General features: G+C 40.8%; 1 protein-coding gene across 1 annotated transcript; it reads left to right on the top strand.

Annotated features, from left to right (window-relative positions):
• The first annotated feature begins 1,231 nt into the window (after positions 1–1,231).
• LOC142239752 (uncharacterized) lies at positions 1,232–2,575 on the top strand. The gene has a single exon (XM_075311528.1). The coding sequence runs from the start codon at positions 1,232–1,234 to the stop codon at positions 2,573–2,575; it is 1,344 nt and encodes a 447-aa protein (XP_075167643.1).
• The last annotated feature ends 20,844 nt before the right edge of the window (positions 2,576–23,419 follow it).

Here is a 23,419-nt window from a genome sequence, read left to right as displayed (position 1 = left end):
ATTAAATTGATTGGTGCCTGAACAAAAAACTTTATTTTACATTGATCACGTGGTGGAAAGTCGGGAGGTGAAATTAAGATTTTATATTCGATATACTGGTTTTTATATGAATTTATTTATTACCCAGATTTTGATGTTCGATACCATCTGAAATTTCGCTACAGGAGGGGGTGATCAAAATCTGCTCCATACTTTATAACGCTGGTAATCAAAATTGTACACGGTACAAATGTACACCCATTGCCATAAAAGGGCTTCTTGGCGGAATTTGTGATATGGGTCATTGTATAGCTAACAGAAATTCGATGGAAATTACTAAAATCACGTGTGTGTTCGATTGTAAAGTTATGGTGGAATCAAATTATTAATTTTATTATTCCAATTAAAATTTAATTGAATGATTAAAATCTTTTTTTAACCTAGCTGTTATTGAGATTTTTTTGATTATTTTTATTAATGTTTAATATTTTTCTTACAAAGAAAATATTGTTCTTGCTATTGAAATTGTTAATTATGCTTATTCACCTTGTGTTAATTCTACCGTTATAATTATAATTTTGAAGTTGTTGTTATTTCTTGAAATTATTAATTATTTTCGAGTTAAATTTGGATCGGTCCTGTGATATTTAATTGTTTTGTTGTATATTTATAGCCTTCAAATTGTTTTCAATTAAATCTTAATCTAATAGGTATTAGGCTTTGTATTTTTTTATATGTAAAAGTATAGTGAATAGATCTGTAAAATTATTTCCATATTTTTTGTTAACCAAGTTAATAGGATTTATAAAATGTTTGCCATCAATCACAACATGCAGATTGAATGGGTAAGTGGTCACCTATACAGTTTCCTAATTGTTATAAATTTACCTAATAACTTGGTTGCTTGATAACTTTTTTCCTTTTATATATTATTCATTTACTTATAAAAATTTAAGGAATCTAATTTTTGAATAAATTTTTGTTGTTGTTATCATAATGAATTGAATTAACTTTTAAATCCAAGGAGAGCCACAGAGGAGGGATTTTTAGAATGGGGTTCCAATAAAAACATAATTTAGGATTTTGGAACATTGGTCGGAGTGGGCTATGACACTAATAACATTTTAGTGTCCGAAATTAAGGTAATGTGTTTTGTTTTTTTGTTTTTGATAATTTCCGTGGTCCGAAATTGTTTGTCAGTCTGCTTTTAAACCTTTATAATGCACGTTCACTTCTGGTAGTGGAATTACTGATGGTAAATTTAACAAGAACCCCGACCTTCCCGGCGAACCCTAGCTACATTGAACGTGTTGTCTTATTTACCATTAACGAACTTCACTATGACACCTTTTGGAAAAAGGTTACCATTACAAAGTTATATTTAAATTGCTTTAGCAGCAGGCATTCCACTAAACAATGCACGGTTTTAGGCCGCTGCCAAAAATGTGGGAGAAAGCACCATACGCTCGTTCACCTTGAACAATCCCCCACACAACCCTCTAATTCTTCAATTAAATCAATCAAAGAAGATCACATGGAACACACCATAACACCAGAATCAGCAACAACTTCCAACCAATCCACGGCGACTTCGCTTATCAATACCCCGTCCGTTATAGCTGTAAGTTTGGCCTTAAACTCAGAATCTCGAAGACCCTATATTCTACTGAGAACTGCATTGGTCAAGATTAAGGCGAATGGTCTTGAAACCGAATGCGAAGCAATACTCGACTCGGGATCGCAAGTCAACCTAATTACGGAAAGATTAGTAGCACGACTCGGACTACCAACTAGGTCTATAACTATGTCAATCAGTGGTATAGGAAGAAATCAGACCAAGGTTCAACACAGAGTGAACATTATGCTCCAGTCGAGATCCAAAAATTTCTCAACGCGCTTGGAGGCATTCGTACTACTAAAAATAATTACTCCCCAATCTGCTCAATTTATTCGCATTGATAAATGGCTAATTCCCAACAATGTAACGCTGGCAGACCCCACCTTCAACCGTCCGGCCAAAATCGACATCCTATTAGGCGCAGAATATTATCATCAGTTACTCGCTATCGGACAAATCCAACTAGGAGACAACCTTCCAATCTTGCAAAACACAATACTTGGGTGGATAGCATCAAGGAAGATATCTGATCAACATTTGCAAACATCAATATGTGGGGTACTAACTGAAGAAGACAGCATGAACCAGACAATCGAACGATTCTGGAAACTGGAAGAAGTCAATAATACACAGAAACAATTATCGATATATGGCTCACAGTTCGAAGCTCACTTTAATCAGCATACTGGTGACAAAGAAGGAAGATTCATCGTAAGGCTCCCATTTTGTGCCGAACCAAGCTCTTTAGGAGAGTCACACAGTATCGTTTTCAACTGTTTCCTGTCATTGGAACGGCGATTATCCAAAGACATTACCTTAAAACAACAATATACACAGTTTATGGAAGAATATGAAGCACTAGGCCACATGACTAAAGTCAACATAGACTATGTGACAGGAGCAAAATATTTTATTCCCCACCACTGCGTTCTACGACCCGAAAGCAGTACCACTAAACTTCGAAAGCAGTACCACTAAACATCATCTGGAAAGTCACTAAACGATGTTTTGTATACTGGCCCAACATTACAGAATGATCTGTTTGCTATTTTGCTACGCTTCAGGTTGCCAAGTTTTGTGTTTACCACAGACATAGAAAAAATGTTTCGTCAAATACTGATCCATCCTAAAGACAGACCATATCAAATTATCCTGTGTCGAAACAATACCACCGAACCTATAAACTACTTCACATTAAATACCGTTACATATGGAACCAGACCAGCCCCACATCTGGCAATCAGATATCTGAAAGAAATAAGCCGGGAAAACAAGAGGCATTTTCCTTTAGCAGCTAGTTTTTTTTGGAAAAGAACTTCTATGTGGATGATGGCTTGGGCGGAGCAGACAGCTTAAATAAAGCCTTGGAAATCCAGCGCCAATTGCAACAAGTCATGGCGTGATACGGATTTAATTTACGAAAGTGGAGTGCCAATTATATTCACCTGCTTCATAACATTCCGGAGTGTGACCAAGAAGTTAGTCTTGACTCCACCACAGAGGAAACCAATTATACCAAAACTTTAGGATTGGCCTGGTTACCCATAGCTGACCAACTTAAAGTAAAGGTCAACCTAGCGCCAATCAAGTCAGTGCCCAAAAGGACGGTCACTTCAGATCTTGCACATATTTTCGACCCCCTCGGTTTGCTATCTCCTGTAGTCGTCAGGGCGAAAATATTTCCAAGAACTGTGGAATATAAATCTCTCATGGGGTGAATCTGAACCTTCAGTATTCGACTTTCAATGGCGGAACTTTAGAGATAACCTCAAGTCACTTGAAACCTTTCCCGTTCATCGACATGTCTATAAAGGACATATTTCTCAAAACACTCAACTTCACATCTTCAGCGACGCATCAAAAAAGGCATACGGGGCGGCAGTATACAATAGAACAATCTAAACAAATAAGATTATACTTGTAAACCTCCTTTGTGCGAAATCCCGAGTAGCACCCCTTAAACAACAAACTCTTCCAAGGCTAGAATTGTGTGCTGCACAGCTGGGAACTAACTTGACGGTTAAAGTTAATAGCAGATATCAGGAGTGATATCTGACGTCTCGAGAACATTAGCATATCTAGTGTGCGGTTTAAGTTGAAATGGGGCCATATTTGCTTGGTGTCGTTACAACCCTTGCAATTCTCCCATCGAACATTTGCCATCATAACAGCCTTCTCACGCAGCATGAGCTTGCAGGTAGCTAGGGGCATACCAACAAATTCTAGTTCCCCTGGAATATGTAAGGTAGTCCCTAGCCTTGCCAACTCATCCGCTTCGCAGTTCCCCGGTATGTTCCTATGGCCAGGCACCCATATTAGGTGAATGTTGTACTGCTCAGCCATCTCATTGAGAGATTTGCGGCAATCGATGGCCGTTTTCGAGTTGAGGAACACAGAGTCCAAGGATTTTATTGCAGGTTGACTGTCTGAGTATATATTAATGCCCACATTTTTTGGAAGATTACTTCTCAGCCAATTCGCCACCTCTCTTATTGCTAATATTTCAGCCTGAAAAACACTACAGTGATTAGGTAATCTTTTCGCTATTCGAAGTTCCAGATCATTAGAATATACTCCGAACCCCACTTGTCCATCCAATTTGGAGCCATCAGTGTAGAAATCTATATATTCTTTATTCCCCGGGGTCTGTGTGCACCACGCCTCACTGTTGGGGATTAGAGTCTCAAACTTTTTGTCGGAAAGTGCACTCGCCAAAGTGTAATCCACTACGTTAGGCACATCTGGCATTATTTTGAGGACAGAACTGTGACCGTAACCTTTTTCCGACCACAGCGATAGTTCGCGCAACCGCACAGCCGTTGTTGCAACTGACTGTTTGGCCAAAATGTCTAAAGGCAATAGATGTAGCATGACATTAAGGGAATTTGTTCCTGTCTTGCTGAATGCGCCTGAAATACACAAACACGCCATACGCTAAACTTTATCTAAACCAGTCGGTTTCTGAAGTGCCGGCCACCAGACTACAACACCATATAGCATTATAGGTCTAACCACTGCCGTGTATAGCCAATGCACAATTTTTGGTTTTAGTCCCCACTTTTTTCCTTTCGCCTTTTTGCACGAGTACAAAGCTACAGTTGCCTTCCTCGCCCTTTCTTCAATATTAAGCTTAAAGTTCAGCTTCCTGTCCAAAATAACGCCAAGGTATTTTGCACAATCACCAAAGGGAATTTCAATACCCCCTAAGGAAATAGGCCTAACCGTGGGAGTTTTGCGATCTTTGCAGTACATGACTAATTCTGTCTTTGCAGGATTTACCCCAAGACCATTGTCTTTCGCCCATTGTTCAGTCATCCGGAGGGCCCTCTGAATAATATCTCTGATTGTGGATGGGAATTTTCCCCTGACTGCCAGAGCTACATCATCTGCGTATGCCACCACTTTTATCCTTTCTTTTTCTAGAGTAACCAGAAGGCTATTTATAGCAACATTCCAAAGAAGAGGTGATAGAACTCCTCCTTGGGGAGTGCCTCTGTTCACATACTTTTGTATGTTTGCTTGTCCTAGTGTGGCTGAAATACGTCTCTTCATTAGCAGTTCGTCTAACAGCCTGAGTATACATGAATCAACATTCAGAGTTGTCAGTCCATTTAATATCGAGCTCGGATGGACATTATTGAACGCCCCTTCGATGTCTAGAAACGCCACGATTGTGTATTCTTTGACAGATAGTGAGCTTTCAATAAAGCTGACTAGTTCATGCAGTGCGGTCTCAGTAGACCTGCCCTTCGAGTATGCATGCTGTCGTTTCGAGAACAAACTTGAATCGATGCTAGTTCTAAGATAAATATCTATCATCCTCTCCAGAGTCTTAAGTAGGAATGAGGATAAGCTGATTTATCGGAAATCCTTCGCCCTCGAGTGAGAGGCTTTTCCCGCTTTAGGTATGAAAACGACTTTTGTTTCCCTCCACTTTCCTGGGATATGTGATAAGTTGATACATCCTTTATATATCACCGACAACCAGGGGATAATTTTGTCAGTTACAGCTTGTAACTCCGCCGGAGTAATTCCATCAGGTCCAGGGGATTTGAATGGTCCAAAGCTATTTAGCGCCCATCTTATTCTAGTTTCCGATACAATTTCCTCGACAGGAAACGACCGCTGAGCCACTGTGGCACCGCCAGTACATGGTTCAACCGTCTGATTTCCAGGAAAATGTGTGTCCAATAGTACCTCCAGCGTCTGCTCACTGGACGTTGTCCAATTGCCCTCCGATGTTTTAATGAAACCTGGAGCGGAGTTGGTGGATGCTAGAACCTTCCGTAGTCTGGAAGCCTCGGAGGTATTCTCAATACTGCTGCAGTAAGCATTCCAAGAGTTATGCTGAGCCTTTCTCAGTTCTCGCTTGTATCCTCTCAGATTCTTCTTGTAAGCGTCCCAGTCCTCAGGGACTCTGGTGGACTTTGCCTTGTTAAAGAGCTTCCTGCAAGATTTCCTCATATTACTTAATTCCGTAGACCACCATGGTGGTCGATGTTTCCCCCTTGGCTTTCCTCTAGGGCATGCAGCTTTCAGTGAGATGTTGAAGGCCTTAGTAATCCGCTCCACTGCGTGTTCGATATCTTGCACATTTCTCATATTTGACTCTGTTATTTCCGGTATCATCATATTGAACGATTCCCTATACCTATTCCAGTCAGCTTTCCTAACATTTGGCGGAAATATGATCTTGGTGATATGAACATCAAATTTGAAACTGATGTAGCGATGATCTGAGAAGCTCTGTTCACTTAAAACCTGCCACTCAGATATCATTTCATTCAGTTCTTGCGAGGCCAAGGTGATGTCCAAAACCTCTTGCCTGTTTTTAGTGACAAAGGTTGGGACATCTCCCTTGTTGCAAACTACCAGATTAGTACGCAAAATAAACTCTATTAGCGACTCTCCCCTTGCATTAGTATCACTACTTCCCCATATACTATGATGTGCATTCGCATCGCATCCAATAATGAGTTTCGTCTTTGTTTTCAGTGACTCTTCCACTAAGGTCTTAACGGCATATGGAGGCATCTCCCTGTCATGTCCCATGTAGACCGAAGATACCCAATATTTGCATTTGGCTATTTCTAAACTTGCAACGACAGTGTCTGTATTGCACATTGAAGGAAGCAGAAACAAGTTGAGCTCGTTTTTAGCAATTATACAGGCTCGATTTACATCATTACCAGTATACTGCAATAGTTTGAACCCCGGAGTACTTAATTCACATATTTTGTTTTTATAAACATATGGTTCTTGAAAAAGAACTATATCTATGTCCCCTTTCATCAGGAGAACTTTTAAGGCAGCACATGCAGGCTTACAATGATGAAGATTTATCTGGAGGATCCGTAGGACCATCGAGATTTTCAACAACCGTCATATCAGCCGCTTCAATCGAGTCATCAACAATGTAATCTTCAGAGATATCGGTGACTCTCGCAATAACCATAGGTTCAACTTTGGTGAGTTCTGAGGCAGTAGAAGCCTCCTCACGCACACGGTATCTATCCATGTCTTCAAATGTCTTGGTATCCCCCTCGACTTCGCAAGAGGATCCGCTTACTTCTGATTCAGACAGAGGCTTGTCCATTTCTGAATCCTTTAGCTGATCGTTTTTATGCACCTTCATTTGGATATAATGAAAGCCATAACATACAAGGCCCTGGGACTTTGCTAGATGTGGCAAAGACTGAGTGTTCAATATAAACACTGCATGCCGTCTTGGCCCATCCACTTCATCCAAACGGCCAACCTTCCTATCAGCTGTTGGAAGATCTGGATTGCATTGTTTCAGTCTATTTAAAATAGATTCAGGGTCAGGAGGGTTTGCAGGTATCCACGCATGTGCTCTTGGTCTAGCCGGTATGTCTTTCTTCTCGACTAACTCTAGAGCAGCTCCTTCCCAAACTTCACCAATTAGTATCAGAGCAGCTTTAAAACATTCTATAGACCTCTGGTCCTCAAATGCGACTAGTTTAAATCGTCCTTGATACCAACCAGCCTCTTGGTGTCGAGGATCTGGGCCGGGAAACTTTTCCAGCACCTGTGAGTAGACGCCAGACAAAGCATTCTCAATTTCCCCCCAATTTTTGCTTTGGAACCATACCGTCCAACGCTCCTTTATTTATGATAGCCATCACAAGGCTGTCTTTAGCAACTGAGGCAAACGATCGTTGATCCCTTTTGGAGGATGGCAGCTCATCCGGTGATCGTTCCCTTTTTCCAGCCTCAAGAATTCCTTGAGTCACTGAAGACAAAGACGAAACTCATTATGGGATGCGATGCGAATGCGCATCATAGTATATGGGAAAGTAGTGATACTAATGCAAGGGGAGAGTCGCTAATAGAGTTTATTTTGCGTACTAATCTGGTAGTTTGAAACAAGGGAGATGTCCCAACCTTTGTCACTAGAAACAGGCAAGAGGTTTTGGAGGTAACGTTTATGCCTCGCAAGAACTGAATGAAATGATATCTGAGTGGCAGGTTTTAAGTGAACACAACTTCTCAGATCACAGCTACATCAGTTTCAAATATGATGTTCATACCACCAAGACCATATTTCCGCCAAATGTTAGGAAAGCTGACTGGAATAGGTATAGGGAATCGTTCAATATGATGATAACTGAAATAACAGAGACAAATATGAGCACTGCGTGTTCGATAACTAGCACAGTAGAGTATTACTAAGGCCTTCAACATTTCATTGAAAGCTGCATGCACTAGAGGGAAGCCAAGGGAGAAAAATCGACCACCATGGTGGTCTGCGGAATATGAGGTGGTCTGATGATATGAGGAAATCCTGCAGGAAGCTCTTTAACAAGGCAATGTCCACTAGAGCCCCTGAGGATTGGGACGCTTACAGAAGAATCTGAGAGGATACAAGCGAGAACTAAGAAAGGCTCAGCATAACTCTCGGAATGATTACTGCAGCAGCATTGAGAATACGTCCGAGGCTTCCAGACTACGGAAGGTGCTAGCATCCACGAGCTCCGCTCCAGGTTTCATTAAAACATCGGAGGGCAATTGGACAACGTCCAGTGAGGAGACGATGGAGGTACTATTGGACACACATTTTCCCTGAAATCAGACGGTTGAACCATGTACTGGCGGTGCCACAATGGTTCAGCGGTCGTTTCCTATCGAGGAAATTGTATCGGAATCTAGAATAAAATGGGCGTTAAATAGCTTTGGATCATTCAAATCCCCCGGACCTGATGGAATTACTCCGGCGGAGTTACAAGCGGTGGCTGACAGAATTATCCCCTGGTTGTCGGCGATATATATAGGATGTATCAACTTAGCATATATTTCACGAAAGTGGAGAGAATCAAAAGTCGTTTTCATACCTAAAGCGGGAAAAGCCTCTCACTCGAATGCGAAGGATTTCCGACCAATCAGCTTATCATCATTCCTACTTAAGACTCTGGAGAGGATGATAGCTATTTATTTTATAACTAGCGTCGATTCAAGTTTGCTCTCGAAAGGACAACATGCATACTCGAAGGGCAGGTCAACTGAGACCGCATTACATGAACTAGTCAGCTTTATTGAAAGCTCACTGTCTGTCAAAGAATACACAATCGTGGAATTTCTAGACATCGAAGGGGCGTTCAATAACGTCCATCCGAGCTCGATATTAAATGGACTGACAACTCTGAATGTTGATCCAGGTATACTTAGGCTGTTAGACGAACTTCTAAGGAAGAGACGCATTTCAGCCACACTAGGACAAGCAAACATACAAAGGTATGTGAACAGAGGCACTCCTCAAGGAGGAGTTCTATCACCTCTTCTTTGGAATGTTGCTATAAACGACTTTCTGGTTTCCCTAGAAAAAGAAAGGATACAAGTGGTGGCATACGCAGATGATGTGGCGCTAGTCAGGGGAAAATTCGCATCAACAGTTAGAGATATTATACAGAGAGCCCTCCGGATGACTGAGAAATGGGCGAAAGATAATGGTCTTGTGGTAAATCCTTAGGGGTATTGAAATTCCCTTTGGTGAGTGTGCAAAATATCTTGGTGTTATTTTGGACAGGAAGCTGAACTTTAAGATTAATATTGAAGAAAGGGCGAGGAAAGCAACGGTAGCTTTATACTCGTGCAAAAAGGCAATAGGGAAAAAGTGGGGACTAAAACCAAAAATTGTACATTGGCTATACACGGCAGTGGTCAGACCTATAATGCTATATGGTGTTGCAGTCTGGTGGCCGGCACTTCACCAGCCCACAAATTTAGACAAAGTTCAGGGTATGGCGTGCTTTTGTATCTCAGGTGCATTCAGCAAGACAGGAACAAACTCCCTTAATGTCATATTGCATATATTGCCTTTAGACATTTTGGCCAAACAGTCAGCTGCAACAACGGCTGTGCGGTTGCGCGAGCTATCGCCGTGGTCGGAAAAAAGTTACGGTCACAGTTCGGTCCTCAAAATAATGCCAGATGTGCCTAACGTAGTGGATTACACTTTGGCGAGTCCACTTTTCGACAAAAAGTTTGAGACTCTAATTCCCAACAGTGAGGCATGGTGTACACGGACCCCGGGGAATAAAAGATATATAGATTTCTACACTGATGGCTCCAAATTGGATGGCCAAGTGGGTTTCGGAGTATATTCTAAAGATCTGGAACTTCGAATAGCGAAAAGATTACCTGATCACTGTAGTGTTTTTCAGGCTGAAATATTAGCAGTAAGAGAAGTGGTGAATTGGCTGAGAAGTAATGCTCCAAGCAATATTGGCATTAATATATACTCAGACAGTCAACCTGCAATAAAATCCTTGGACTCTCGAAAACGACCATCGACTGCCGCAAATCTCTCAATGAGATGGCTGAGCAGCACAATATTCACCTAATATGGGTGCCTGGCCACAGGAACATACCGGGGAACTGCGAAGCAGATGAGCTAGCAAGGCTAGGAACTACCTTACATATTCCAGGGGAACTAGAATCTGTTGGTATGCCTCTGGCTACCTGCAAGCTCTTACTGCGTGAGAAGGCTGTCATGATGGCAAATGTTCGATGGGAGAATTGTAAGGGTTGTAACGACACCAAGCAAATATGGCCCCATTTAAATTTAAGCCGCACACTAGATATGCTAGTATTCTCGAGACGCCAGATCTGCTATAACGCCAGACGCCTGATATCTGCTATAACGGGTCGCTGCCTGATAGGCGATTTTGCAAAAACTATTGGTGCGAAGTATAATGACTATTGTATGAGCTGTCATGATGCGGAGGAAAAGGAATCAATAAAACACATCTTTCATTTTCATTTCATTTATTTATTTTGGGTTCCTAATACACAAGATATATATCTTATAATGAGTATTAGAATTAATAATGTTATAATAAATATAATAAGTAGATATTTTAAGATATTTTAAGAAGTATAACAATAATAATTATGAATAGGACTTATTACATATAATATGGTTATGAATTAGATATTAATATTTTTTTTTTTTTTGTTATTTAATCGCCCTGAATTAGATATTTTGTTAGCTTCGTCTTGAACTGCACTGTGTTGTATATACGTTGAAGTTGATTGGGTAACTGATTCCAGAGACGAGTCGCATATATATAAAACTGCCGCTCAGATAACTGACTTCTATGTCGAGTCTGTATCAAATTGTTACGGCGACCGGACATATCCCCCAACGGACATTTCGCCCAAAATGATTTTTGGGCGTTATGACCTCCATTGGGGCGGTCACATCGCCCAATTTTAGTTTGGGCTTTATGTCATCCCTCATCGCGGTCATAAGCCCCATAAAAAATGTGGGTGTTATGACCGTTTGAATATAATTGAATATAAACAATAATTTAAAATAACAAAATATATATATTTTCTTAAATCATTCAAAAGCTATATATGATTACTTCATCTATCCATAATTTTTTTTAAATAGTTAATAGATAGATATGCCTCTTATTGACAAATATAGAATCCTGCTTTTATTGTGTATGCTGGAAGAAGATGTAAAACTAGCATACCTTCATCGTTTGTTTTAATTGTTTTTGACTGGAACATAATTATTGACTATTTTTCTTCTCAGCGTACGATTGAAATGGAAAAGCGGCTAAAGTGGCACTACGAAGACCTATTTCGCTCGTGAAATACATCGGTTTAAGCTCCAAGACATTTGAATATATATATTGAAACATGAAAATTCGGAAATTGATAATTTTTTTCTTTTGAACAAACCAGACAAATGCTGAATTGAAAATTATGTATTTTAAACTGAAAATTGGAACAAGATGAGATGATCGATTTGCTGCTAATGGGTACGTGAAAAAAATCGCGCGCGCGATTTATTTCAAGTACCCATCAGCAGCACATCGGTCATCTCATCTCTTTCCAATTTTAATGTTTAGAACAAGATAATAAACTGAAAGTTGCTAGTATTTGAGGACGACGAGAATTCGCGCACGCGAATCCGTTGTTAAATTCATCACATTCAGTTTGTCCTCAAGTTCTTGCATCTTTCGTTTTATTAACTTGATTTAAAAAATTAACACAGTTATACTGACATGTCGTTTGTAACCTTCGTAAATATTAGTAATTTCTTGTACCCATAAGATAAAATGGAACGACCGAAAAAGGGACATCAATAAAACAATAGCATCTCCGTCATTCATATTATTCATTATTTCAGTTACTGGGGTGGAACGCAAAGAGACTGTATGCCAAATCGGCTTCCATAATAGTAGTTTGCTAAAATATCTTTTCCGGCGCGCTTTCGCACATTTAGTATTCACTCATATGTTCTGATTTGGCAAATAGTGCTATGAGTTCTTGGGGGCTTTGTGGAGCGTTTTGCACCATTTTCTCCTTAATTTTCTTATAGACCACGAGATCTGCACTGTCTTTCTAGTTACGGGATTTTGAATTAAATACCGTAAGTATATAGTTAACCAAAATTGGGGATCAAAACTACTTCATTTAGGACAGTTTTTGATTTGTATTCCGACATTATTTTCCCCATAAAATATTAGGCGTTTTGACCGCCTATTTTTTGGAACATATGACCGCGATGAGGGAGGACATAAAGCCCAAACTAAAATTGGGCGATGTGACCGCCCCATTGGAGGTCATAACGCCCAAAAAATATTTTGGGCGAAATGTCCGGTCGCCAATTGTTACCACGGTTGGATCTAGCGAATGTTAATCGTTCGTAGAGGTATGATGGTTCCTTTGTGTGTATAATTTTTTTGGAGGAATAACAGAGTTCTGAGTTGAACGTATTTGTCAAACGGGATACCAAAAACTTTGTTCGCAAAAAGTGTCACACTATCATAACGTTTCAATCCGAAGACATAGCGGGCAATATTGTTGAACGTGGTTGTTAGTCTTTTTAAGTCGGTGGTGTTACATCCAGAGAAAATTTCACAACAATACAACAAAGTAGGGAGGACATAGGATTTGGCCAACAGCAGTCTTATACGAAAAGGTGTAAACGCTTGAGTGTACCAAAGATTACGCAACATACCGTATATTTTACCACAGTTAGCATTAATATGATCAGACCAAGTCAAATTCTCATTAAAAGTTACTCCAAGATTCTTCACTTTCTTCACAAGTTCTATTTGGCAGTTACCCAGAAATATGTTAACATTGCCCAGACTTGTGGATTTCTTATGAATCAAAATTGCCTTCGATTTATTGGGGTTCAGAGCTAGGACATTTCCATTCGCCCAATCCAGGATCTTGTTGAGATCATTGTTAACATTCATTACGCACCTATCGATTGCATCAGTAGTGGTAGATGTATATAACTGGACATCATCAGCATACATTCTTATGTTCGTATGTTCTAGCTGGTTCGGTAAATCATTCGAGTACATCGTATATAGCAAGGGTCCAAGTATGGACCCCTGAGGAACGCCCGTTTTTGTTGTCATCTGTGACGATGCATTGTTACCAGAAACGGTCAGTTGCTTTCTGTCTTCCAAGTAGCTAGACATTAATCGTACAGTAGATTCAGAGAATGAAAACAAGTGGATGAGTTTATAATACAAAGTCGGGTAGTGGACAGTGTCAAAAGCTTTCGAATGATCTAATAGTACCAAAATAGAGACTTAATTTTTGTCAAGATTGTTACGTATCGATTCTACAACGTCAACTAAGGCAGTGAGACAGCTATGCCTCGGTCTGAATACAGATTGACGGTCAGTTATAATCTTATGTTCAGTTAAGTATTGGAGAATTTGTAGATTAACAAGTCTTTCAAACACTTTCGAGATAAATGGTAAAATCGCAATAGGACGGAATTCGTTGGCACCCTTTGGGACAGGTATAATTTTGGCCAGTTTCCATAATGTTGGAAATGAACTAGTTGTTATAATAGTATTTATAATATGAGTAATGTATTTAAGTATACTCGGAATAATATGCTTGACAAATTTAGGACAGATTTCATCAGTACCGACAGCGTTTGACTTTATTGTCATGATACTATTAAGCACCTCATTATCAAATACATGCCTTAGACTAAAACCACGTTGAGAGGTGGACGTTACAGTTCGGGAACTATAGAAATCAGCATTCACCTCTGGCATCGGTATATTTACAAACTTTTCATTAAGTGTGAGTGTCCTGCATTTTGTGTAAGGCGTAAGCAAATTTTAGGGACATATAGCTTCAGATTACTGGCGGACCTGGAAAACGTTAACTTAAGCAGTCTGCTAATGTTTTTGGAACAATCTGGTTTGTTCAACCGAAGAAAACAATCGAGAAGGTTCAACGGTTAAAACTAGAAGTGCCCATATGTAATAGGTACTTTTAGTTATTGTGGTATCACAATGGACTGAATAGTTTAAGTAAGCCTGAATCTTAATCGGGCCGCCACTTTAACCTAACCTAACCTTACCTTCCATCTCCTGATTCGATCATCACTGAAAGAAAGAAGAACTTACACAACCTAATGTTGGCCGTTGATACAGAAAACTTCTTGTACAGAATAAACCACAGGAATTCCTTTAAGACACTTCAACGAATTATTGCTTATGTTCTGAGATTTATCAAAAATTCCAAAAATCGTAAAGAAGAACGACGAAACAGGCAACCCTCACTCCCGTTGAGCTTCACGATTCCCTTATCGCCATAGTTCGTATCAAACAGCATTCTAACTTCAAAGAAGACGTTCAACAACTGGAGAAGCATAGAAAACTAAAAATTTCCAGCCAAATCAAAAGTTTGTCACCGTTCTTGGATGAAAATACAGTTTTAAGAGATAGAGGTAGACTAGAAAAAAAAATCTCTATTCAACCGTCGAACGGAACGGACGTGTTCTTCAATAGCGGATAAACTCATCGTAATAGGTACCTGCTAAGAATTTCAAGTGTGGTGGAATATTAAGCCGCCATGCAGCGAAATTCCAAGTCATCCACTGGGTTGCTAACTTCAGGGCCCAGTGGATGGGTATCGACTGGAGTTATAAATCTGGGCAATGACCAAGAGTTAGGCCCAATTAGTCGACCTGTAGACGGGTCGACAGGTGGCGACACTATGACAAGTCGAACTTTTTCTAAGGTAACGACATCAAAAGGAGGTAGTCCCTCACGAAAGAGATTCAAGGAACGCAGAAATGCTTTGTTTATCCTAAAGAAGTTAGGATCAGTCGACCCAAGCACGCTGTCGGCTAAACAAAGCGATTCCTTAAAATGAGCTCAAGGAATTCTTGAGACTGGAAAAAGGGAACGATCGCCGGATGAGCTGCCATCCTCAAAGGGATCAAAGATCGTTTGCCTCAGTTGATAAAGACAGGCCTGTGATGGCTATCATTAATAAAGGAGCATTGGACGGTATGGTTCCAAAGCAAAAATGGGGGGAAATTGAGAATGCTCTGTCTGTCGTCTACTCACAGGTGCTGGAAAAGTTTCCCGGCCCAGATCCTCGACACCAAGAGGCTGGTTGGTATCAAGGACGATGTAAGCTAGTCGCATATGAGGACCAGAGGTCTATATAATGTTTTAAAGCTGCTCTGATACTAATTGGTGAAGTTTGGGAAGGAGCTGCTCTAGAGTTAGTCGAGAAGAAAGACATACCGGCTAGACCTAGGGCACATGCGTGGATACCTGCAAACCCTTCTGACCCTGAATCTATTTCAAATAGACTGAAACGATGCAATCCAGATCTTCCAACAGCTGATTGGAAGGTTGGCCGTTTGGATGAAGTGGATGGACCAAGGCGGCATGCAGTGTTTATATTGAACACTCAGTCTTTGCCACATCTAGCAAAGTCCAAGGGCCGTGTATGTTATGGCTTTCATTATATCCAAATGAAGGTACATAAAAACGATCAGCTAAAGGATTCAGAAATGGACAAGCCTCTGTCTGAATCAGAAGTAAGCGGATCCTCTTGCGAAGTCGAGAGAGATACCAAAGTATAAGACATGGATAGACACCGTATGCGAGAGGAGGTTTTTATTGCCTCAGAACTCACCAAAGTTGAATCTATGGTTATTGCGAGAGTCACCGAGATCTCTGAAGAGAACATTCTTGATGACTCGATTGAAGCGGCTGATGTGACGGTTGTTGAAAATCTCGATGGTCCTACGGATCCTCCAGATAAATCTTCATCATTGTAAGGCTGCATGTGCTGCCTTAAATGTTCTCCTGATGAAAGGGGACATAGATATAGTTCTTATTCAAGAACCATATATTTATAGAAACAAAATATGTGAATTAAGTACTCCGGGGTTCAAACTATTGTAGTATACTGGTAATGATGTAAATCGAGCCTGTATAATTGCTAAAAACGAGCTCAACTTGTTTCTGCTTCCTTCAATGTGCAATACAGACACTGTCGTTGCCAGTTTAGAAATAGCCAAATGCAAATATTGGGTATCTTCGGTCTACATGGGACATGACAGGGAGATGCCTCCATGTGCCGTTAAGACCTTAGTGGAGGAGTCACTGGAGTGCGATGCGAATGCACATCATAGTATATGGGGAAGTAGTGATACTAATGCAAGGGGAGAGTTGCTAATAGAGTTTATTTTGCGTACTAATCTGGTAGTTTGCAACAAGGGAGATGCCCCAACCTTTGTCACTAAAAACAGGCAAGAGGTTTTGGACATCACCTTGGCCTCGCAAGAACTGAATGAAATTATATCTGAGTGGCAGGTTTTAAGTGAACACAGCTTCTCAGATCATCGCTACATCAGTTTTAAATTTGATGTTCATATCACCAAGACCATATTTCCGCCAAATGTTAGGAAAGCTGACTGGAATAGGTATAGGGATTCGTTCAATATGATGATACCGGAAATAACAGAGACAAATATGAGAAATGTGCAAGATATCGAACACGCAGTGGAGCGGATTATTAAGGCCTTCAACATCTCACTGAAAGCTGCATGCCCTAGAGGAAAGCCAAGGGGGAAACATCGACCACCATGGTGGTCTACGGAATTAAGTAATATGAGGAAATCCTGCAGGAAGCTCTTTAACAAGGCAAAGTCCACCAAGCCCCTGAGAACTGGGACGCTTACAAGAAGAATCTGAGATGATACAAGCGAGAACTGAGAAAGGCTCAGCATAACTCTTGGAATGATTACTGCAGCAGTATTGATAATACGTCCGAGGCTTCCAGACTACGGAAGGTTCTAGCATCCACCAACTCCGCTCCAGGTTTCATTAAAACATCGGAGGGCAATTGGACAACGTCCAGTGAGGAGACGCTGGAGGTACTATTGGACACACATTTTCCTGGAAATCAGGCGGTTGAACCATGTACTGGCGGTGCCACAGTTGCTCAGCGGTCGTTTCCTATCGAGGAAATTGTATCGGAAACTAGAATAAGATGGGCGCTAAATAGCTTTGGACCATTCAAATCCCCCGGACCTGATGGAATTACTCCGGCGGAGTTACAAGCTGTAACTGACAAAATTATCCCCTGGTTGTCGGTGATATATAAAGGATGTATCAACTTATCATATATCCCAGGAAAGTGGAGGGAAACAAAAGTCGTTTTCATACCTAAAGCGGGAAAAACCTCTCACTCGAGGGCGAAGGATTTCCGACCAATCAGCTTATCATTCCTACTTAAGACTCTGGAGAGAATGATAGATATTTATCTTAGAACTAGCATCGATTCAAGTTTGTTCTCGAAACGACAGCATGCATACTCGAAGGGCAGGTCTACTGAGACCGCACTACATGAACTAGTCAGCTTTATTGAAAGCTCACTATCTGTCAAAGAATACACAATCGTGGCGTTTCTAGACATGGAAGGGGCGTTCAATAAAGTCCATCCCAGCTCGATATTAAATGGACTGACAACTCTGAATGTTGATCCATGTATACTTAGGCTGTTAGACGAACTGCTAATGAAGAGACGTATTTCAGCCACACTAGGACAAGCAAACATACAAAGGTATGTGAACAGAGGCACTCCCCAAGGAGGAGTTCTATCACCTCTTCTTTGGAATGTTGCTATAAATAGCCTTCTGGTTACTCTAGAAAAAGAAAGGATAAAAGTGGTCGCATACGCAGATGATGTGGCTCTGGCAGTCAGAGGAAAATTCCCATCCACAATCAGAGATATTATTCAGAGGGCCCTCCGGATGACTGAGAAATGGGCGAAAGACAATGGTCTTGGGGTAAATCCTGCAAAGACAGAATTAGTCATGTACTGCAAAGATCGCAAAACTCCCAGACAGTCAACCTGCAATAAAATCCTTGGACTCTGTGTTCCTCAACTCGAAAACGGCCATCGACTGCCGCAAATCTCTCAATGAGATAGCTGAGCAGTACAATATTCACCTAATATGGGTGCCTGGCCATAGGAACATACCGGGGAACTGCGAAGCGGATGAGTTGGCAAGGCTAGGGACTACCTTACATATTCCAGGGGAACTAGAATTTGTTGGTATGCCCCTAGCTACCTGCAAGCTCATGCTGCGTGAGAAGGCTGTTATGATGGCAAATGTTCGATGGGAGAATTGCAAGGGTTGTAACGACACCAAGCAAATATGGCCCCATTTCAACTTAAACCGCACACTAGATATGCTAATGTTCTCGAGACGTCAGATATCACTCCTGATATCTGCTATAACGGGTCGCTGCCTGATAGGCGATTTTGCAAAAACTATTGGCGCGAAGTATAATGACTATTGTATGAGCTGTCATGATGCGGAGGAAAAAGAATCAAATAAACACCTCTTGTGTGAGTGTCCTGCATTTTATGTAAAGCGCAAGCAACTTTTAGGAACATATAGCTTCAGATTACTGGCGGATCTGGAAAACAATCTGGTTGGTTCAACAAAGAAAAATAATCAAGAAGGTTCAGCGGTTAAAACTAGAAGTGCCCATATGTAATGGGTACTTTTAGTTAATGTGGTATCACAATGGACTGAATAGTCTAAGTGAGCCTGAATCTTAATCGGGCTGCCACTTTAACCTAACCTAGAGGTAGACTAGAAGAATCGACTAAGGAAAATAAGTACCTACCTCACTCCTTGCTACGGTGAGACAACGCTTTTCGCCCATCAAAGGAAAGCATTTGGCTCGGGAAACTGTTCACAAATGTATACAATGCGCAAGATCGAAACCAAATCTTCTGAAACAAATTATGGGGAATTTTCCAGAAACAAGAGTAACGCCTGCAAGGTCCTTCATCAACGCAGGTGTAGATTATTGCGGACCAATCTGGGTACATTTCAAGACAAGAGGAAAACGACCTCAGAAAGCATATCTTGCGATATTGTGCAGCTTTTCAACAAAGGCGGTGCAACTAGAATTTGTGACGGATCTTACAACCGATGCCTTCATTGGGGCGTTGAAAAGATTCATTGGTCGCAGGGGCCATTGCCAAAACCTATATTGTGATAACGCTAAAAATATATAACGAGAATGCGCAACCAGAAACATTACATTCCACTTTATCCCTCCGCGATCTCCTCATTTCGGTGGACTTTGAGAAGCAGCTGTAAAATTCGCTAAAGGCCTTCTGATAAAGGAAATATCGAGCGCATCCTTGACTTATGAATAAATGGAAACCATTGTCATAGAGGTTGAAGCGATACTAAACTCTAGGCCAATAGCACCACTACCAAATAATCATAATGACGCCGTTGCATTGACTTCGGTCAATTTTTTGATTGGAGAACCTCTAACTGCTCAAGTAGACGTCACAGCTCAAGTAGACGTCAACCTTAGCCAAACGCTGAGAATTAGTATCCCGAATAAAACACCAATTCTGGAAAAGATGGTCGCAGGAATATTTTAATGAACTCCAGCAGCGTAACAAGTGGCAAACTAAGCCTCAAAATCTGCAATTGGGCACCATAGTCGTAATTAATGATAACTGAACTGGCGACTTGGTAAGATGGTTTCGTCAGGACAGCTGTGGTAAAAACATCAACCGGTGTCATAAAGAGAGCCATCCACCAACTCGCTCCTCTCCCTCTAGAACAACCTAATGATGAAAGAGGAGATAATTCGCTTCCGCTCAACCAAAGCGCCGCATCCAGCGACAATGGCTCACCACCCCCAAAACGTGCCAACCTCAACTTACCATGCAGTTCATCGTCTAACAGTTAGTTACTTTGGAGTAGCACTTATATTAATCGTTGTTGTGGTCTTATTAATGAAGTACATTTTAAAGAAAAGAACCAACATGCGTACAGCACCACAGCCTGCTCCAAGATCAACATGGGACATTTCAGTGGACCCATCCTAACTCAAAGCTTCTACGTACCGCCTGATAGGCGATTTTGCAAAAACTATTGGTGCGAAGTATAATGACTATTGTATGAGCTGTCATGATGCGGAGGAAAAGGAAACAATTAAACACTTCTTGTGTGAGTGTCCTGCATTTTGTGTAAGGCGTAAGCAAATTTTAGGGGCATATAGCTTAGATTACTGGCGGACCTGGAAACCGTTAACTTAAGCAGTCTGCTAATGTTTTTGGAACAACCTGGTTGGCTCGATAGCGGTTAAAACTAGAAGTGCCCATATGTAATAGGTACTTTTAATACGACGAGGATACAACTATCTGACGGTGGACAACGAGCCAGTCAGTGTCTATGCCACCGTATGCCGAAGCAATTATTACGAATGAAGAAGGACTTATACCAGTCCAAATCTTAGACTTGTCTGACCATCATGAGCACATTGGAGAATTTTATAACATTGGGAAATGTACTCCAGCTGAGGCAATAATCAACTTGAAAAGCAAGTTATCAAAGACACATGCTGAAGCGAAGAAACATCTGGAATGTTATGTCGAGGTTTGGACACGCCCTGGGATGACAAACAACGAAAAAATAAGGCCAAGCAATTGTTATGGAAAAACGCCTCTGCATTTGCTTTTGAGAAGAGAAATCAAGGAAGAACAGCTGTGGTGAAGCATGAAATAAACACCACAGAGCAAAGGCCAATAAAAAGGTCCCACAAAGTGTTCCCCTGGCAAAACGAGATTAGGTCCAAAAGCTCGCAAAGGAAATGGCTGAAAGTGGTGTGATAGCGCCATTATCAAGTCCCTGGTGCTCCACAGTTGTGCTAGTCAAAAAGAAAGATGGAAGCACCGATTCTGCCTGGACTACAGAAAATTAAATGATGTCACTAAGAAAGACAGTTATCCACTTCCACGCATTGATGACACGTTGAACACACTGGCCATAACAATATGGTTTACCACGCTTGACTTACAGAGCGGCTATTGGCAAGTTGAAATCGCCGAAAAAGACAAACAGCTTTTGGTGTTAATGGCGGTCTTTGGCAATTCAATGTAATGCCATTCGGACTCTGCAATGCTCCGGCTACCTTCGAGCGTTTGATGGAGCGGGTGCTCAAGGGGTTGCATTGGAAGTCCTGCTTGATATACCTCGACGATATCATAGTTATGGGCAAGCCATTTGACGGGCACCTTAAGAAACAAAGATTGTTATTCAGCAACTCTCAGCCGCTGGTCTACGACTTAACGCAAAGAAGTGCTCTCTTTTCCAGCGGGAAGTTAAGTATTTGGGACATCATGTGACGGCAGAGGGCATATCCACCGATAAAGACAAAATAAAGGCTGTAAGAGATTGGCCACGTCCACGAATTGCGAAGCTTCCTGCGCACCTACTATTGACGATTTTTGCCAAACTTCGCCAGCATCGCCGCTAGTCTCCATAAATTGACGCAAAAAGGTTGGAAGTTCCAGTGGAGTGAAGAATCGGAAGAGTAATTTCATCATCCAAAAGAACTTTTATGTTCTGCTCCTGTTCTTGCATATCCTATTCCTGGCGAAAAATTTGTTTTGGATACCGATGCCAGCGCGTACGTGCTATCTCAACAGATTGACGTTAAAGAGAAGGCCATTGGATATTTTAGCCGAACGTTGTACAATCCAGAAAAGATCTATTGCGTAACGAGAAGAGAGCTGCTAGTTGTCATAGAAAGCGTAAAGCATTACCACAAATACTTGTATGGGCAGCCCTTCTTGATGTTTGATTCAATGCAAGAATCCAGAAGGTCATCTGGCACGATGCATAGAAAGACTCCAAAGCTACGATTTAAGTATCGAGCATAGAAAAGGTGGCAAACACGGTAACGTTGACGGCTTGTCATTATGTTTTAACATATTATGTTTTTCTTTTTATATCTAATTAATGTTATTAATCCTTATTTCGTTTTACGATATGATATACAAAATATTTTGTCAGCCTGCAGCACTCGTCGTGTACAGACGCATTTGCCTTCGCTACGCATAATTCGCATTCCGTTACTATATTTTTTTGCCAGTTTTTTTGAGACATTCTATTAAAATGAATCAATCACAAGTTTATGAAAATATGTGTAATCCCTGTTTAACACCTATAAATACATCCAATTTTGTCCTGTGCCACAATTGTAATAAAAAATTTCATTTTAATCCGTGTACGGTTCTCTCTGAAAGTACATACAATGGAATGGGCACAGCAAAAAAAGCTGAATGGAAGTGTCATCAGTGCAAACCGCGCAATAAATCTCCCAACAATTTTTACGGAACATATGTGTACAATGAAGACAATGCAAATCAAGGTTCTCCGATACAGCAACAAGTTAACGAACGTTCTGACAACACAACACCAACTATTATTATTCCGAAGCAACCAAGAGGCAGTTCTGACACTAACAACTCACAGAGTAAGCGATTCAGAGAGGCTCTTGTCAACACATCCAAGTCGGGAATTGAAGAAATGAAATCAGATATGAAAGAATTCAAGGCTCAACTGACCGCTAGTATGAGTAATCTCACTTCTAAATTTGAGAATACTACGTCAAAAATAGAAGAAAATCTCTCTATATTGAACAATTAAATCGCTGAATTGCAGAAAAGGGATAGCTTGAAAGAACAACAAATAAAGAACATGGATGGAAGAATAAATAAACTGGAACAACAAATCATAGAGCGAAATATGGAAATTAACGACGTACAAAACAAGGAAATCAATCACAAGTTTATGAAAATATGTGTAATCCCTGTTTAACACCTATAAATACATCCAATTTTGTCCTGTGCCACAATTGTAATAAAAAATTTCATTTTAATCCGTGTACGGTTCTCTCTGAAAGTACATACAATGGAATGGGCACAGCAAAAAAAGCTGAATGGAAGTGTCATCAGTGCAAACCGCGCAATAAATCTCCCAACAATTTTTACGGAACATATGTGTACAATGAAGACAATGCAAATCAAGGTTCTCCGATACAGCAACAAGTTAACGAACGTTCTGACAACACAACACCAACTATTATTATTCCGAAGCAACCAAGAGGCAGTTCTGACACTAACAACTCACAGAGTAAGCGATTCAGAGAGGCTCTTGTCAACACATCCAAG

This window comes from Haematobia irritans, chromosome 5 (genome assembly GCF_050003625.1).
Source record: "Haematobia irritans isolate KBUSLIRL chromosome 5, ASM5000362v1, whole genome shotgun sequence".
Taxonomy (NCBI): domain Eukaryota; kingdom Metazoa; phylum Arthropoda; class Insecta; order Diptera; family Muscidae; genus Haematobia; species Haematobia irritans.
Note: the sequence above shows the minus strand (reverse complement) of the source record. Positions and strands in the feature narration are given on the sequence as shown.